Below are 19,560 nucleotides of genomic sequence, written 5' to 3' on the forward strand. Positions count from 1 at the left end.
TCAGAATATGAAGTCAACACACAAACATCAGTTGTATTTCTAGTCACTAACAACTCCTACAACTCAACAACAAAAAGACAATCAAATTTTAAAATGGGCAAACTTGTAAACATTTTAGACATTTCTCTGAAGAAGATACACAAGTGGACAATAATCACATGAAAATATACTTGACATCATTAGTCATTAGGGAAATGCAAATCAAAACGACAGTGAGATACCACTCCACACCCAAGTGTTGGCAAGGATGTGGAGAAATTGGAACCTTGGTGCATGGCTTGAGGGGAATGTAAAATGATGCAGCTTCTGTAGAAAACAGTTTAATAGTTTGGTAGCTCCTTCAAAATGTAGACATAGAATTACCATATGACCAGCAATTCCACTCCTAGGTGAATATCCAAAAGAATTGAAAACATGGGCTCAAACAGATACTTACATGCCAGTGTTCATAGCAGCATTATCTACAACAGCCAAAAGGTGGAAACAACCCAAGTGTCCCTCAACAGACGAATAAATAAGCGAAGTGTGGTATATACATATGTGTACTATTATCCAGCCATAAAAAGGGATGACATCTGGATACAAGCTACAACATGGATAAACCTTGAAAACAGTTTAAATAAGCCAAACACAAATGACAAATATTCCATGATTCCACTTATATAAAATATCTAAAATAGGCAAATTCATAGAGACAGAGTAAATTAGTGCTACTGGGGGCTAAGGAAGGGGTGGGGGGGAGCGGTGGGAGTTTTTGCTTAATCGGTACAGAGTTTCTGTTTGAGATGATTTAAAAATTTGGAAATAACCAGTGGTATTGGTTGTACAGCATTGTCAATATACTTACTGCCACTAAATTGTACACCTAAAAATGGTTAAAATGGAAAATTGTATGTTAAATATATTTTGTAAGAATTTTTTTAAGTTCTACGGTTTGATGTCTGCAGTCTACCCCACTGTCCCCAGTTTATCTGAGCCCTACAATTTTTGGTCAAATAGTAGTGGAGAATCTTTCATAAGACCTGTTCTGATCTCATCTTTTTCCTCTGTGGGTGTTAAAAACAAAAACAAAACAGTGATTTCTAAGCAAGTAGCAGCTTCTCTTCTAAGCTGAAATTAGTGCACTGCAGCTAGCAGAATCCTGTTTTGAAAAGATTAAGAAAGCCGTAGTTGAATGCTATGAAAAAAAAAGCACAGGTGACAATTCTAGTCAGTACAGTTACAAATTATCTTTGCAAATGTTTGTGATTTTTATGTCAAACCCATTTTGGACTTGGGAATTTTCTGTTTGCAAAGCAGTAGGCACTGATTGTAATTTTTCTAGTTTTACATCTTCTGTTAAGACCTGATAATAGAGCTAGACTGAAAATTCAACAAATGAAAATACTAAATGAAATAGAGTATAGCTCAATAAAATAAAAAGGCTGTTGAATTAAACAAGAAGCAAAGTACCATTGAACAACTGCAAGAGAGAGCAAATGAACCACTTGTCTAGACTACGATAGTATTAAAATCACCCATTTGACATACAAATTATAGTGTCTTTTGTAATAGAAATATGAAGAAATTACAGTGACTAGATGTATTGAATATATTATCTAAAAATCACAAAGAAGACAGAACAGATCTGAGAAATACCGTTTATTCATGTACCTAAGTAACTATAATCAGAAGATATATGATACTATTTTAATTACATGTTAATTAGCTATTTTCTGTAATTCAGTTGATTAGCAATTTCTTGCTATAAGATGGCTTCTTTACAATTATTACTTCATAAAGCTTTTGTATTTGGCCTAGCTTCCACATTAAACACATCAGAAATTTTCAGAATCTACTATTCCTTATCTGGATAAAACACTGCTTTCCCCTAGAACAGGGCAGGAAAGGAGGACTACAAAGATCTTAGTTTAAGTAGAATCCCATGTAGAGGCTTCTTCATACCAGAATTAAGTCCTCCTAAATCTCACTTGTCAGTTAATCTTTAATTCACCTTACCCTGCAGGTTAAAGCAGTGAGCCATTATATGATCAAGCTTATCCAGATATTTTGTGAACAAAGTTATGTCAGCATCAAGGAAATTCAGATAGTCTCAAGTGACTGACTGGAGTCCTTAGTTTCTGAAATGTGTGCTATTGCTCCAAGGGTAGATCAGATTTTGTTCTAATCCTTGCTGCTGTATGGTTGAGTTTAATTTAACAAGCCAAACAAATACAGACTGCATCTGTTGGTAGGGTTTACAGGAGTAGGAAGACCTCTGTGTCAAAACAAGGGTAAAGTCGATTCAGGCTTTATGTCACATTTTAAATGGAAAACATGGCAAAGTCTCACTCTTGTCTTTTTGCAGAGATTATCATCTTTTTGAAACTCACATGAGAAACTGCATCTCTGATTGATAAACTAGAATTAGATTCCCTGGGCATACAAGGGAAACATGCCAGCATGATATGTACAGAAAGTCCCATAAAAGATATCTCTTACAAAATGAAACATGCTGAATTAATCTCAGAGAACAAGTGTATAAATCTGAGAATTAAGGCAATAACTATTCAGATCAACAAGGGGAGGCAGAGGTAGTCTACCATCCGTATCGTGGATTAAATGAACCCACAGGAAAGAGCATTGTTACAGCCTTGAGCAGGTTACTCAGATTTAAAGGAAATTTTGTTTTTAACATTAATCAGATATTCTCTAGGGGTAAATGTATGATTTGTTTTGATACTTCCAGCATCCATTACTTACATTGCCCTACTCCCAACCTAAAGTCAAAGTCTCATGTATCTCAACTTGATAACACTATCATAAATCCATGTCTTTTCTAGAAGTAAATTATCATGTTTAGCAAGGATGATGACTTAGCACAACAGCATGCTTTAATATGTTATTGGGTAATTTTTTCCTACCCTGTGGGAAAATAATGTAGTAGGATCCAACTCTTGAGCTAGTGATGGGTCTCAGACAGGAAAATGGCCAACAACGTCGACTGCAACAAAATGAAAGTCCAACTGGTGTTTAATTTTAGTGAGTCTTTAAGGAAAACTGTAAATATCGTATTGCTGTGTTAGTCACTGAAATGCATATGACTTTAAAAATAATTGCCCTATATCTAGATTAATTTTAGTGGTTATGAGACCACAAAGATTCTATCCCTGCAAATGTATCACATCAAAAGGTTATCTAAGAAAAAAATTGAAGGAATCTTTGCATTTCACTTTGACTTGTCAACGGCCCTTTGGAAAATATTAGGAACAGCTCATCTTACTCTTAAAATGTTATATTCTTGGCGTGAAATCAGTGCTCTCCTTCTGTCATCAGAAGAAATATTCATCTGAGAACATAAGAGGCAGTTGCAGTGATAAGTCGTGTGCTATTATTCTTTCCTTTAAAACAAAACAAAACAAAGCCAAAAAGACAAAGAGTAGAACATTAATGTTTCTGAATGACATTTGATTCAGACCTAGACAGGAGATGATTTTTGTGGAGATTCTATGACTAAACGGTGTGAGTAGCTGATGCTTTTCACCCTTGCTTTCCACCTTGGAAAAGATTAAATTTAAAATATGGCATCTGTTTTCAAATGAAAATAATCAGATTTATATCAAGCAAACATACCACTGCAGCTATTTTAAAAAATAAGTTAATAGTCCAATTACATTCATTTATACTCCCCTGGAGGCCAAGGTTATTTGGCTTTTGGATGTTAAGTTGGAAATTAATTTGTACTGCGGTAATAAAATGCTTACACCCTCTAGTCCTACTCTCTTACTTCCTGGATCCCCTTAACCAAGCAAAACCAAGTTCTGGGATAATCTGACAATCACTGCTATCCCTTATCTTTTGCTGGTCCCTTTTTCTCTCTCCAGCTCTGTCTCCTTCCTCTCTTTGCTCAAGCTCTTCCTTTAGCTTTTGGCCTCAGTCACCCGAGATTATCCTACTCCAAGCATGTGCTCAAAGCGGACCAAATGATTCTGAAAACACTTTAACCAACTCAGCATATATGTAATCCCTATAGTAAATTTCTCTGGCTCTAGATATATCTACCTAGTTTGTCAGATTAAGAAGATACTTTTAACTACTTTGTATGAGATTTGTACCTGTCAGAAAACGTAGTAGGCCTCTGCATAATGGTCCCTTAAGCATTTTGATAAAGAAGAGGAAGTGAATCTCGTTTATGAGTTCCAAATATGCTAGGAATTCTTTCTTGGTCTTGTTAGACCTGTAAGCACTGGGTATGGTTAAACTTGGCTTTCTTCCTGACTTTTTCCTTGCCTTCTTGTCAGCAAATGTTTTGGTCTGTGGGTTTATATCAGATTATAAGGAAACATTTTAGATATTAATGCAACTTGAACACACTAGACACCATTTGCAGCTTACAAGTAACAGTGAAAACTCTTCTATATAACTCTACACTTGTTAACTGATAGAGGATAACTTATTTTAGAAAACCCATGAACTAAACCTTGTCCTGTGGAGTCCCTAGTCTCATAGCTTTTCAAAAGTTTTGTGAAGTAAAAAGCAATGTAGTTATAGTAAGGGGAACCTTAAAACACCTAATCCAGACTTTGGGGGTTTTTAGCATGTATACTGGATGTATTATGTATATAAGCAATTTTTTAAAAGACAGAGGGAACTCATTTCCAATTTCCAAGAAAAATTACCAAGTCATTATCTGAATTTTGTGATCTCTGGTACCTATATTCGTGACCTGTCGCAGAATAAAAGTTATCCTGTCTCAATACATGTTGTTCTACATACCTACTCTGCCCTCCACAGCCCAATATTTAATTAACTGCTCCTTACAACACGAATGTTTAAGGCTGACTATGAAACTAATCATAGTCACCCTCCCTCTTGACCTGTAGAGTTAGGGACTTGGCTGTGATCCATCACAGCCCTAACTGTTTTGAATCTGAGTTTTTATTGTATACATCTCTTTTAGAGCATAGTATACTGTATGTAATGTGACCCATGGCTTGGATACAGTATGGGCTTACTGTTCTTGGTCATCTAGTGTAAACAGAAGTTGATAAATGATTGTTGCTGAAATTCTGGTCCCAGATATCACAGATCATAGGAAATAGTACCACAAGACCCATTAGAGCTCCTGACACATGATGCTGTTAGATGATGCAATTTTATCAGAAGAGGCTTAACCTCTAATGTGAGCCATCACACTTTTATGTCATAAAAACAAACTTTTATGTCATTATGTCTAAAAATGTTTTCTTCTATTTTTTTTTGACATCAACTTTTCAGAAAACTTCCACATAGTCATTCCTGGGAGAACTTATTTGGAAGTATAAGCTGTTGTTAACCACTAATCTGTAAATCTGTAGAAAGATCCCAGTTTGCCATATGTGTAAACATTAGATAACTATCAACTATCGCAAAGTTTAAGATTAAGTGAATTAGTATAAGGGAAAAATTTTAACCTAGAGTCCATCATGAGTTTTAGAAGGTCTCTGAAATAATTAAAATTATATGTAAAGTGTTGTACATATGTGCTATTTTTTATTTTTAGAGAATAGATTCAAAGCTTTATTCTGATTGCCAAAATGTATGTATGACTAGTAAAAAAAAATATGTGTGACCCAGTAAATTGTAAGAGTCACTAGTATAAATTACTGCTCCAACATGAACAGTTCACCATAAACACTGTAAAGCCCTACCTTATATTTCATCTGGGGACAATTCTGCCTTTTAAGTTTGAATCCATGCAGTTGCAGGGTGTTGTAAATAAATGACTCTCCTATTAGAGGATCAACTGGGCGGAAAGAAAGAGGAGGAAGGGAGGAAAGGAGAAAACTAACTTTACAGTATTTACTATGAATCAAGCACTTACACATGTAATGCCTAATTCAGTCCTCCCGATAACCCTTTACGTGCACTTACTATTCAAGCGTATTATTATTACACATCGCACAGGTGAAGAAACTAAGGCCAAAAAGGCTAAGTGATTTACCCAATAGTCCACGGCTAACCAGTGGGAAAACCCTGATTCCAGCTCTGTGTTGCCTAACTGCAAAGTTCCTACACTTTCCTCCCTACCACCTGGCCTGTTTGATTGAAATATTGAGTTCCTTCACGTTAATTGGTGGAACAGATTTTACGGAAAAATCATTATTTGTCTTATCATTCTGTTAACTAGGTCTGAAATTCTCTTGTCCCCACTTTCCAGCTGTTTTCACTTAGATCACCAGTAACTCGTGCCTGACCTACTACAACTTCCCACTGTCCCTGCCTGCAGCCTCCTCCCTCCAGTTCTACCCTGCAACCAGAGAGATTTTTGAAATGTCAACCTGATCATTGTCAAAATGCCTCTATGACTTCTCATTGCCTTCAAAATAAAATTCAAACCCTAATCATGATTTATACAGCCCTTCATAATCTGAACTCTGCTTTGTTTTTGAAGCTTACCCTCACCATTCTTCCCTCACCCTGTTAGATTCTAGTCATAATTAACTACTTGTAGTTCCTTATATGCTGTCTCTTTGTACTTCTCTCTATTTGGAGCATTCTTCCAACTTCTGTTCACTTGGGTAACTACCACTTGTCTTGAAAAGTTGTTTATATAGCATTTCTTCATGGAACTTGTTCTTAACTCCTCAAGTCTGGGACTAAGTACCCTTCCCAAGTGCTCTTAGAAAATCTTTTACTTACTCTTATAGTATAGAGTTTCTGTGTGCATGAGATAAAAACCCATCCTCCCTGTAGGGGCACACAGCACCATGTAAGGGCACAAAGCTTGGAAAGGAGAGGATGGGCTACATTTCATGCTCCATTTACCCCTTTTCCAGGTTCTCTCATGAATTTGCACAACCATAAATGACGGCTCTGTGAAGCCTTTATCAAATGGCATTGTGATCGCCTACCCACTTACCTGCATCTCCTACTAAGCTCCAAGCTGTCTGAGGATAGGGATTCATTGTCAAGCCCCAGCCCCTAGCATACTGCCTTTCAAGTTACAAGCATTCAATAAAAATCTGATGGTCGAATTAATGCCTAAGTTAAGAATGAACACCTGAAAAATAATAGTTTACAGTAGACAATGCCTTTGAAGAAATTGGTAAAAAGAGGAAGACAAAAGAAAAAAATGCTGATATCAACTACTAGTTTAATTTAAGACAACAAATATTGAGTGCCTGCATGGTGGAAACTATGATGGGGAAACAGAAAACGACAGTCCCCGGCCCTTATAAAACTTGCAGTCTAGTTAAGAAGATAAGACATGTATACAACTGATTAAAACACGAAGTGGAGTGGCGTGTGCTATGAGATTTATAATTAAAGTTCTAGAAAATCAATGAGAAGGACGAAATTTCTTCCAGTTAAATGAGGGATTGCTAAAGCTTCATGGAGAAGGTGATAATGGACCTAGACCTTGAATTATGTGTAAGATTTCAGTAAGGAAAAGTGTTGGGAGAAGGCACTGTTCCAGGCAAAGAAAATAGGGCAGGTTAATTGGAAAGCACAGAGCTTCTTTGAAGAGCGTTTTAGCTGCAGATAAGGCTGGAAAGATAGGTGGAGAGTTTGGTTATACAGGGCCTTAATGCTGTGCTAAGGAGTTTACATTTTAGCAGTTGAGAGCCATTAAAAGTTTTAAAGAATAAAAGTAACGCTGTCTGCTGTATTTTAGAAAGTCATTTGGAAAATTCCTTGTAAAGTGTCTCCCATCTCTTTTGCCCTTGATCCCAATAAAATAGAAATTTTGAAACACCGAGAACCAGAGACCACTTAAAGAATTTTACTCTGCCTATATTCCCAGTCTATTTCAGTGCCAGGTTCTTTCCAGGTTCTACCTTTAGTTAACCTTCTGTTCCAAGTTTACAATCTCCCACTATCTAAATAGTCTCTAAGCCCGCAGAGTCGGCAAAGCTCGTGTGGCTGTGGGGAAAAGACAACAGAGGAATTTGTCTGAGACTGACAGGCGAAGCTCTCCAACTTTCAAAAGGAGGTTCAGAAAATGTCCTCATTGCTTTTATTATGTGCTTCAAGGCATCTGGTAACATCCTGTCACTACCTCCTCTTACCTTATATGGAACACTAAAGGACAACCTTCTCATTAATCTTTAATTTAAATATAAATAAATGGATGTATTTATGTAAAGAATAAGCAAGTATAAGTCTAAAATGAAGAATTTCTTTTGTCCTTCTCAAAATTCAAAGAAATTTTAGACTTAAAATTATCAAAATGAAGCTTTGAAGAAGAGCTTTTAGATGCTACAAATAGTCCTTGCCAACTATAAACAAGCTATTACTTGGAAGAGATCCACAGATCTTGACTCATCTTGCTTAAGGGCAATAGCTCTAGAAAGGAAAATATCTCTACACCACAGTTACTGGGGTCTTAGGATTTCCTAAGGGTCTTCTGTGATGTTACCATGTAGGCAGCAAAGTGCTGGGTAAAATGGAAAGGGAAAAACTAAAAGCACAAGAACCACTTAGGAACTAATCAAAGAGTAACTGCGGTCTAAAATGGAGTAGGAGCAACAGAATGGAAAAGAAGAAATGGATCCAAGACAAATGACAGCTGAGCTTTGTGCTTAATTGAATATGGAACCAAAGGAGTTTTTTTTTTTTTTTTAAGTCAAAGATCGCCTTAAAGTTTCCAGGTTCGGTGTTTGGGGAGGTTACTGATACTTTTAACAGAGATAAGGAAGAGAAAAATAAAGTAGATTTGGAGGGAATGCAGTGAATTTTGAACATACTGAGCTCGACATGCTAATGGGACATCAGTATGAAAAATGGCAGTCCAGAATTTAGAGGTTCAGACTAGAATTCAAAGGAGAGTTAAAATTAGAAGAGTATACATAGAATCCTTCCACTCATGAAGTGAACACCTAAGTATTCTGAAATTCAGGAAAAAAGAAATAGAGGGTTTTTCTTTACTATAAATTTACAAACTTATGAGTGTATTATTTCAGAAAAGGAGATGAATTCCAGGTGATAGCTTGAACATGAGATTATTCAAAGACCATTAAAAGATAAACTTGTTTCAAGAAATTGTAAAAATCCATTCATCGTCTCCATTACAAGCCAGCTTATACATCAGAAAAATTTACTTTAGTGCAAGTGATTGGTAGAGGAGATAACAAAGAAAACAAGAGATCGTAGGAAAAATGGAAGAAGGAAAGGAAAACACCATTTGGACATGTGAGAAAAAAAAATCTGTTATTGAGGTGTAAAAAAAGCAAACAATCAAGTAGAAGTTGCACTGATTTATATTATGCTGAGATATCTTGTGACTTTGGGAAATATTTATTTTTCTTGCCATTTCTATTCAAAATGTATACTTTCAAACATTGATATTCTCTTCCTTTCCTTTGCTCCTCATGAGATTTTGTTAAAATTACATGTAAGAGAAATTTATAATTGCACATGAAAATATTAACTTATCTTTTTTTCATGTACCTTCTGAGTGGTCCACAAACTACTAAAAATTACCAAATTTATTGAGACAATAGGGACTAAGAAGTAAGCATGGAGGCCAAGAGTGGAAAGCGAAACTTTCACTGCATCTTCTTCATATTCTTTCATCTACTTAATTTCCTTCACTGTGGAGATGGACTGAGGACATTGTATTCATCTGACTTCTCTGTGGACTTCTATATTAAATTATCACAGAAGAGCTTGTTATTTCTATATTGATAAACTTCATCATTAATTTTTGTATGTTTTTATATAGATAACTTTTAAAAGGCATTTTAAAAAATCATCTTCCCTCTTTCAACTCATCCAAAATTTGAGTAAATACCGTATTAGTAAAAAATAAAAAAAAAATAGCATTTGACTCTTGCCAGAACCAATTAGATAGTTTCCTTACTATTTACCCTTAAATCCTTTCTACCTCCTCCATTGGCAGTAAGGTAGCTTAACCGGGGCCTAACATAGTGGCTGAGATACAGCAGATATTAAAAAAAAAAAAATCTGTTGAATGAATGAATCTGTTATTCAGCAGATATTAGAGCAAATGTGATGTACTAGGCACTGTTCTTGGCAGTGAAACAAAATGCTCACCTTAATGGAGCTTATAATATATTGGGAGAGACTGTCAATAAACAAACACACGTACATCAAGTGGTTATAAAATGAAATGAAAAATAAGGCAGAATGAGTGAAAAGATTGCCCGGTGGCTTATTTTCTTTATAAGGTGATCCAGGAAGTCCTTATTCTGCGTGAGATAGAAAAGCTCTAGAACGTGGGGAAGCAAAAGTTTTTATATGACCTGACTTGTTTAAAGAAAATAATTCTGGTTGCCATGTAGAGAAAGACTGTGGGGGATGAGTTTAGAAGCAGCAGACAAGAAGTTATTGCGAGTCTAAGTAAGAGGTGTTGGTAGCGTAAATTGAAAGATGAAATTAGACAATCTGAGGAAGGGGGCTGTGGAAGAAGTGTTTGTAGATTTGCAGATTTTCAGATCATGAGGGACCTTATAGACCATGGTAAGGCTTTAGATTTTATTCTGGGTAAAACAAGAAGCGATTAAATTGCTTTGGAAAGGGAGGTTTTATAATCTGAGTTACATTTTTAAAGGATCACTTGTTATGTGGTCAGTAGGCCATTGGAACAAGGATGGAAGCAGGAGAAACCAGTTAGGATAATACACATAATAATCTAGGTAAGAAATAATGGTTGCTAACGCTAGTTTGGCAATAGCAGAGGTGGTTAGAAATGATCAGATTCTGGGTATGTTTTGAAAGTTAGAGACTATATGATACATTAGTAGAGAAAAAAAAGAAATACATATCCAGGTTTATTGCTTATAAAACTGGAAGAGTTTGGAGTTGCCGTATCCCAAGATGGGGAAGACTTCAGGAGGTGTTTGGAGGTAGAGATAGGGTAGGAATCATGTGTTGTCCTTTGAAACTGTTAAAGAAGCTTATTAGACATCTAAGTGGATATATTGAAGAAATGGTTTTATGGGTTTAGAGTTCAAGAAAGAAGCAAAAGACATAAATTTGAAGTCAGCAATGTATAGATGGAATTTAAAGCCAAAGGACTAGATGAAATCACTTAGGGGATAAATGTAGATAGAGAAGAGAAGTTAGAAGATAGCCGTGGAGCAGAAGTCAGGAAGATAAGGAACATCCACCAGAGGAGACCAGAAAGATCAGCTGGTGAGGTAGGAGAACTGGGGGAGACTGGTTGAAAAGAAGAGAGTATAATCAAATGTGTCAGCTGATGATGATGATGGGTCAGATTCAGAATGAGTCCTAAAATTGGGTTGACAAGGTGACAATGTGGATATTATTGCTGACCTTTATAAGAGTATTTGGGGAGAGATAATGGTAACAAAAGTCTGATTGGAGTGTGCACGAGAGAGAATGGGCTTCCGACAAAGAAGTGAAAAGAGGTAGAGAAAACAAACCTATAAATATTAAAGAAGACTTAAAAGGCATGCATCAGCCACAATGTGTGGACCTTGTTTGGACTGTGGTACAAATAAACAGATTGCAAATACGGACAAGTGGATGATGGGTGGATGGACAGATGGATGGATGATGAATGGATGAGTGGATGACATTTATGAACTAATTAGAAATTTGAACACTTACTGAATATTTTATTATATTAAGGGATTACTGTTAACTTAATCTAGGTGTGATAATGGTACTGTGGTTATATTTTTGGAGTCATCTTATTTCAGATACATATTTATATGCTAAATGATATACAGAATTTACATCAAAACAATACATGTGGTTGAGAGGAGTGAGTAGGAGGAATAAATGGCATAAATTGGCTATGAGGTATAATTGTAGAAGCTGGGTGTTGGATACCTAAGGGCTCATTATAGCATTCTTGTCTATTTTTATATTTTTTGGACATTTTTCTTCATAAAAGGATAAGGAGAGAAAGAGAATGGGAAGAGATGAAATGGAGACAGAAATTATAGGCAACAGAAAATTAAAACAAGAAAACACATCGAGTTAAGTGTACTTTAATTATTTATATGTCCCCTTATATAACACAAATTATTTTTAAAAATGTTTTTTAAGGTGAAATCTTCACACTATCAAATTTCCTAATCCCAAAGATTTGTTCCAAAAATAGAAGACTAATGTACACCATAGCATGGATTCTGAATATCTCAGACACCATTAGAATAGTTATCTCTAAAATAAACATGGACCAGAAAGCTTAGACTATATAGTGGCTATTTTTGTAAATGCTCCCTTTTTTTTCTTGTTGCATAATTAACCATATTCCAATATATAACCTACTAGAATAATACCCTGGAATTACCTGTTCTGCTGCTTACTTGTCAAGCACCTGAGGTGGGGTGTGAGATGATTCCTGGCCTTGTGTCTACCTTCTTGGTTTTGCTCTGCTACTGATTTTACTTCTGTGAGTGAAATAAGAAAATAAGATTGCCATGGCCTAATTGTTATTAGATGTTAGTACTATGAAAACTGGTTTCTCACCTTATATAGTACTTTCTTTTTAAGTGTTAATGAGGTATAATTGACACAGAAGATTTGTTTATGTTAAAGATGTACAATTTGATGCTTTGATATATGTATACATTATGAAATGATCACCAAAATCAAGTTAATTAACATATCCATCACTTCACATAGTTATCATTTTCTTTTGTTTCTTAGCAAATCAAATAATTGTTATACTTGCTATGTACAGTGAGTGTAGTCACCATGCTGTACATTAGACCTTCAGAACTTACTCATCTTGCATAACTGAAACTTTGTGCCGTTTGACCAACATCTGCCCATCTCCTCACATAGACACCCTTCACCCTTTGCAACCACAGCTCTACTTCTGCTTCTGTGAGTTTGACTGTTTTTGATTCCACATGTAAGTGAAATCATGCAGTATTTGTCTTTATGTGTCTGGCTTATTTCACTTAGCATAATGCCCTCCAGTTTCATTTATGTTATCATAAATGGCAGGATTTCCTTTTTTAAGGATGAATAATAATCCACTGTATATATCTACCACATTTTCTTGATCCATTATCTGTCAATGGACATTTAGGTTGATTCTATGTCTTGGCTTCTGTGAATAATGCTGCTATAAACATGAGAGTACAGATACTTCTTCAAGATCCATTTTATTTCCTTTGGATGCATACCCAGAAGTGTGATTGCTGGACTATATGGTAGTTCTATTTTTAATTTTCTGATAAACCTCCATTACTGTTTTACATAATGTCTGTACCAATTTACATTCCTATCAACAGTGTACAAGGGTTTTCTTATGTGGTCTATTTATGAAAATAAACTTAAGAAAATAAATGTCAGTGTGTCCACTGTAAGATATCTGAGTACAGAAAACTAGCTGGAGACAGAATACTTTTCTCAGTTATGGGAGGAACACAATAAGAATTGAAACAAAAAATGACATTTTAAAGTCATACTTAACTGTATAATTAAGGGAAGAGATCAGTGGAGTATTAATTAAATCATTTCTACCTCTTTCCTATTAACCCTTGTCACAGCTCTTATGTTTCCATTTGAGGTCACTGAGTTGGGCAATTAAAATGATCAAGACATTTATTAAAGACCCAAGAAATCTCATGAATAATCAGAATAAGATAGCACTTGAGTTATACTTGATCCAAGGCCACACTATACCCTAGATGGAAAAATCACCCCATATTCTATTTCTCATCTCAAATATGCTTACCTGAGATTGTCCAGCCAAACTCTTAGGTATAGGTACATAATTGGCATAAAGTATCATCATAGTCTCAACCGCACAGTGCCAGAAATATTAAATGTGCACCGTATCATCAGCATTTCAGAGGTTCAAGAGGACATGTAAGATGAATCACATCTATAAAACCAAGAAAATCTAATTACTACAGCTGCTCATTAAAGGATAATTGACAGTTCTCTTATTCGGTTTCATACCCAGCCAAAAGTGGTATTACCCCAAATTTAATATTTGGCGGAAAAGAAATGGAAGAATAAAATGGATGAGAGAGATTTCTCAGTTTGAGCTTCGCCAGGGAGTTGGTCAGTTCATGCCCATTGTCCAGTCTCCAAAATGAACTAAATGACAAGGCCAAATTTTCACATCAAGAAACAATTGTCCTGCAATGTGCCCCTTGCAGAATCTTGCAGAAGTCTAGTTTTCTTAGCTTCCTGCTGCTACTATGGGTTCTACCAAAAACTGTGCCCTAGGACACCCAGTGAGAAGCAATATGATCCTGTTCTGTGCCCCTCTCGAACCTTACCCATTCTTAGCTTTGATTTCTTGGCCTTAGTTACCCTGCAGTACTCCATGGCAGATGAAAAATTCCCTTACTCTATTCATTCTTCTGCTACAAGTAGAACTTGACTTCCTCTGGACAAATATGCCACCCTCTTAGTGCAAGCTAAGATGCAAGATAAAAAGAGAAAAGATGGCGTGACACCCAAAAGAGCCTGCCACTTTCAGACAGTGCTGACTTGGGTGTGCCTACCCAAGCCTTGGAAATGAATACCACCACCAGATCCCACTAACCAGAGGAATGACAGAAATGCAAGAGCTTTGCCCTCTCCACGTGAGAGTACTTCCCACAAGAAATGCAGTTGCCCATACAGTCTGTGATTCCCAAAATTCTCTCCTAGCAAATACCAGATTCTCCAACTCCACAGAGGGTATTGCCCTCTAGATCTCAGCTGGCTGTGCAATCTGAACAACCCCATTGTCTCCACACAGGATTTGGTCCCACAAATTCCAGCCCTACAACATGGTACCTCTTCAGTGCAAAGTGACTTGCTCTCCACACAAGACTATACCTAAAAAAATTGCAATTTGAGGTCCCAGACAAAACTGACCAGCAAATGAATCTCGTTATCTAATAAAGTGAGTCTCGATGCTGACTACACGATAGAATCATCTAGGATTCCAGGTGAAGAAAATAAAAATGATACTGGAGCTTCATCCCAAGAAACTACTTATTACTGCTCTGGAGAGGGCATGGATGTCACTTCACCAAAAGCATATGAATGATTCTGATGGCTTCATAACACTTGTCCAATATGATGTCTTGCCACTTCCACCAGGCACACTGCTCAGTAAGTCCAGGTTTGTGATTTCCATTTGGAGTCAGACCTGTCCCAAAGCTGCAGCTGCAGTCTACACCAGGCTGTTTATCACCAAAGTCCAGTACCCTGTCTGTTTACTCAGTAAAGCTGCCAGTGCCAGATGGAGAGTAAAAGATGGCTAAAACCCTGAACTTTGCATGCCTGGTTCTACTCTATTCCACTGTACATCTTCTCCATGAGCGATGTGGCTTTTTTCACACAGTGAAGTCACAGCTCTTTCTTTCCTCCCTAACCTGTCAAGCTATAGCCTCAGAGTGCACTACTGGATCAGTGTAACAACTGTGGTCATCACATCTGGGTTCTCTTTCCCTCCAGGTGTTCTCAATAATGAAAGAGAAATGGAGAGATGGCAACAGCTCCTCTAACTCCTGTTAAATTCATTGTACCTTGAACTTCTGCTTTTATAATAGCCAAACTGCTTGATATTGTTTGTTCCTATCTCCTCCACTGAACTGGAAGCACTGCAAAAACTGGAACAGTGCCTGGCACTTAGTAGGTGCTCAGTGAAATGTTTGATAAATGAATGAATAGATGGAGAAGAGCTGTTTTCATGGTAGGAGTGGAAAGATGCAGTCATGGCTTCACTGTTAGGGACCAATATGTACCATGGAGAATTGGAACCACAAGCTGAGAACTGGGGGAGCAGAACTCCTAATCTTAACCTGAAAACTCAACATTTGCTCTTTTCTTTACTTAAGCACAGTCTTGCTTCTTTTCAAGGCACCTAAACATTTACCATCTCCTTGTATTCCATTTCTGCTTTTCTTCTTAGACCTCCCACATCGCAGCAGCCTGATTATTCCAAAATGCTCTGTCCTTCCTGCTTTGTCTTTACCATTTTCCAGCTCAATAGCAGCCTGGCTGTTATGTCTCTCGTTACAATAACAGTGGGAATGCTTTCCAGCTCTGCAGCATAGTTTAAGAGAGATTAGTTAAATGTACAGTAAGTCCTTTCTTACTCATTTTCTGACTTCTACAGTGTTTTGAAAGTGCTGAATGCCAAGACTGCTTATCCACAAGCCCTTTTGAGTAATGGTGTGTTTATCTTAGAATTCTGACCTAAATGGTAATTGTATTGCTGCACGCGGGGGAATGAAGCCAAGGTGTTTCAGTAATCATACGGTACCAGGGACTGTGCTGCCTGCACATGACTCGGGCAGATGATTCTGGTGCCTCTGTTCTTAAGGACTGGGGTTCAAAGAGAAATAAGTGAGAACAGGATGAAGAACAGCTCACATTGGCACTCTAGCTCACTTGATACCTTTTGAAACACAGGTGCATAATTTCTCTTCAACATTAATTACTACTGTGGATAACCTCAGGTGGCTCTAAAAGAGTTTAGGCTCTGAAATGTGAACAGCCATTTGAATCTCTCTTAAGGAATGACAGAGAATGATGGAGAGGATAAGTGGGGTCAGCAGTACTGAGGTGCATTTATGTGAGTTGTGTTGAAGACAGCTAAGATCCGAGTCCAGCAACATCTATTTCACCTACTTGCTGAGACCTTTGTCTTTTTGGTTTAAGATAATATTTTTCAAAATATTGTCCACAAACTACCTGCTTTAGAATCATCTAATGATGTTTGTTTAAAAATAAAAACAAAAACAAAAACAAAAACAAAACACATTCCTGAGCCCCAGATCGATATAGCAGAGTCTCTGCATGAGGCTAACTGATTCTTTTGAACCATAAAGTCTAGACTACTGCCTTAAGCCTTCACCAGTGTTGAGCTTCAAAACTCCCAAGAGGCAATAGCACTATGAGTAGGTACTGGTCATTTTCTTTGAAGTATCTGAGATCAGATTATGATAAAGTAATTGAGAAGAACGTGAGGACATAAACACCCAAGGAAGAGGAATAGGACACCACCTATAGAGATGGAATGGCCAGAGAGCCAGAACACCTCCTTGACTTCACCCTTTTGCCCTCGGTTATTTGTCCTTTATCATAGTTTAGTTCGGAACAACAGGCATATATTGAGCCCCTGCCATTTGCCATGCACTAGGGATAAAAAGAAACAACAAACTCATTGTTCTAGGGGAGTTTACAGTTTGCTAGCGGAAGCAGGCTCCTAATGGGCAATTTAAATAAATGTGGTAAGCCAAAGATAGAGATTTGCACATGAAATGTGGGGGACCAAGAGGGGCCCCTAATGGAAACTTACATCCTAGACAAGGAATTGCCTGAATTGGGAAGTAAATAGAAATTAGGCAGATGATGGGGAAGGGTTCTTTTGAGGAGAAACTAAAAAAGAGGCCAGGAGCTGGTGGGAAATGGAACATGTTTCCAACAGAGGGTGCACAGCCGAAGGCTCTGATTCCTAAAGTGATCCCATTTATCAGGGATTGATTGCAGTTTAGGACTGCTTCGTCGTTAAGTATAAGGAGTGAAGAAAGACAGTCAGTGATCCTGGATAGATAGATATGGGCCAAGTCAGGGAGATACATGTATATGTCTTGATAACTTTTCAAAGCCCTGCCTTGCGAGGCACTTGGAAGACTCCTTGGAACAGACCTTCAAATTCATTCCAAGTTTATGGTCTCAAACTGTTCATTGCAGTTGCTCCAAAAACATGTTAGAACCCATTTTTGGGCCCTCTTTGGGACATTGTGAAGGTAATTGCAATAACTAATGTTGAAAATAATACCAAAAATTATTCAAAATATAGACTTGAGAATTTTTTGACTCACTGGAAGGATACATGAAAACCAGGAATAGTAATGACCTCTGGAGAGGGGGGACTGAGACCAGAGGTAGGAGGAGTTTACAGCCCACTGTATGTACCCTTTTATAGTATTTGAATTGTTTATCATGTATATTTATTGCCTAGTCAAACAAATTTAAAAGAGAACTAAAGAGACACATTTCTCCCATAGCAGAGATATATTATTTGTCAACATATAAAAGAGGAATTTCATTTATATTAAAAACCAAATTAATGATTTGTTGATACAACAGTGAAAGCAATAATGTCATTAAAGTAGTTTTGTCTTTCACAGCTTGGGGAAAAAATGGGATTGGAGAAATATCAATTTTGTGTATCCTTTATAAATTTGGCCTTTTTTTTTCTTCAGTTTGCAGCTCATCTTGTGAAGATGAAATATCCAAGAATCTGTATTCTAGATGGTGGCATTAATAAGATCAAGCCAACAGGCCTCCTCACTGTCCCATCTCCTCAGATATGAAGAACAAGAGTATGGCCATCAAAAGGGCAGAGTGGAGCCCCCCTCACAACTCTTCACACCTCGCTGCTCTGAGACACAACTGGACTTCCAGATTGTTGTATTTCCATCAAGTTTTGTCATGAGACACTTTTTAAAAATCTCATCACCCAAATATTCAGCTATCCAGGCAGCAAATTTAACCGTACATATATTGCTGAAAGAATCTTCTTAACAGTGAAATCCAGTCAAGTATTTTTACCACATCACCACAAAGCCAGAAGGATTCAGCTGATGAGGCAAATTTAGCATTATCAAGAAATCTCAGTTGCACTGAAAAAGCTGTCTTCCATTGCACTGAACAGACAGTCCTAACAAAGGTATTCTTCAGAAATATAGACTGAATGTGGGCTGAAATCATCCTTCCATGATAATGAAAAGTGAAAAGCTATTCACAATACATTCCTTATAAGTATATGCTACATTTGATAACTCATTTTTGGCCCAGACAGGTTTGTGTGTGTGTTTGTGTGTGTGTGTTTAAAGGGAGAAAAAATTACCTTATTGAAGAAAATAATAATAGTTTACTTCCAGAAAAATGAAAGTCAGAAACCATTCATATTATAGAGAATATTTATTCAGCTCCTGTGGCAGAGAAACCCAAAGTAAGAGTGACTTTAACAAACTAGATCTTTATTTTTCTCTCACATGAAAGTCTACATAGTCAATCTAGGGCTAGTATGTTGATTCCATAATCATTAAGAACCCAAGTGTCTTTCTCATTGCTTTACTACCCTCACTACTTGGTTTCTATCTTGTGGGTCAAGATGGCCACTCAGCTGCCACCATCACATCTGCAATTTAGAAGGAAGGAAATGAAGGAGGAGGGAGGGAAAAAAAAGAGAGGAAAGAAAAAAATCAGCAGAGAGGAAAAAAGAGAAGGAGAAAAGGGAGAGCATGCTCCTTCTCTTTAACGGCAGAAACCAGAAGGTGCACATATTCCTTCTGCTTAGGTATCACTGACCAGAACTTAGACACGTGGCCACAACTAGCTATCAAGAAACCTTGGAATATAATTTTGGCTGGACAGCCATTTACTCAGTAAAAAAAATTTACTACTGGGTAGGAAGAGTAGAATACATATTAAAAGACAGCTGGCAGCCTCTGCGACATTATTCTTAAAAATTAAGTTTTTCATGGATGCTAAGATATATACCAAATTTACCATAAAGCAAGAAAAAATTCAGCCAAATAAACTGAATAATTATAAGATTGTAAGATTCATTTCCATTTCAGAAATGTGAAAAATACGCATCTTAGAATTATTAAAATACAGTACATCTTT

At 36.9% G+C, this 19,560-nt stretch overlaps 1 protein-coding gene across 6 annotated transcripts in view; it reads left to right on the forward strand.

Moving 5' to 3' along the window:
• The window catches only part of TBCK (TBC1 domain containing kinase), a 172,704-nt gene extending 154,014 nt beyond the window's left edge, over positions 1 to 18,690 (forward strand). For 4 of the 6 annotated variants that reach the window (XM_031468145.2, XM_031468142.2, XM_031468156.2 and 1 more), the window contains exon 26: positions 18,129 to 18,690. In XM_031468145.2, the coding sequence (XP_031324005.2) occupies positions 18,129 to 18,239 (111 nt within the window). In that variant the 3' untranslated portion in view covers positions 18,240 to 18,690. Of the gene's footprint in view, positions 1 to 6,178; positions 6,281 to 11,845; positions 12,119 to 18,128 lie in introns of those variants that run through there. The other 2 variants (XM_064484369.1, XM_064484375.1) reach the window with 2 other exon arrangements.
• The last annotated feature ends 870 nt before the right edge of the window (positions 18,691 to 19,560 follow it).

Source organism: Camelus dromedarius, chromosome 1 (genome assembly GCF_036321535.1).
Source record: "Camelus dromedarius isolate mCamDro1 chromosome 1, mCamDro1.pat, whole genome shotgun sequence".
Classification (NCBI taxonomy): Eukaryota; Metazoa; Chordata; class Mammalia; order Artiodactyla; family Camelidae; genus Camelus; species Camelus dromedarius.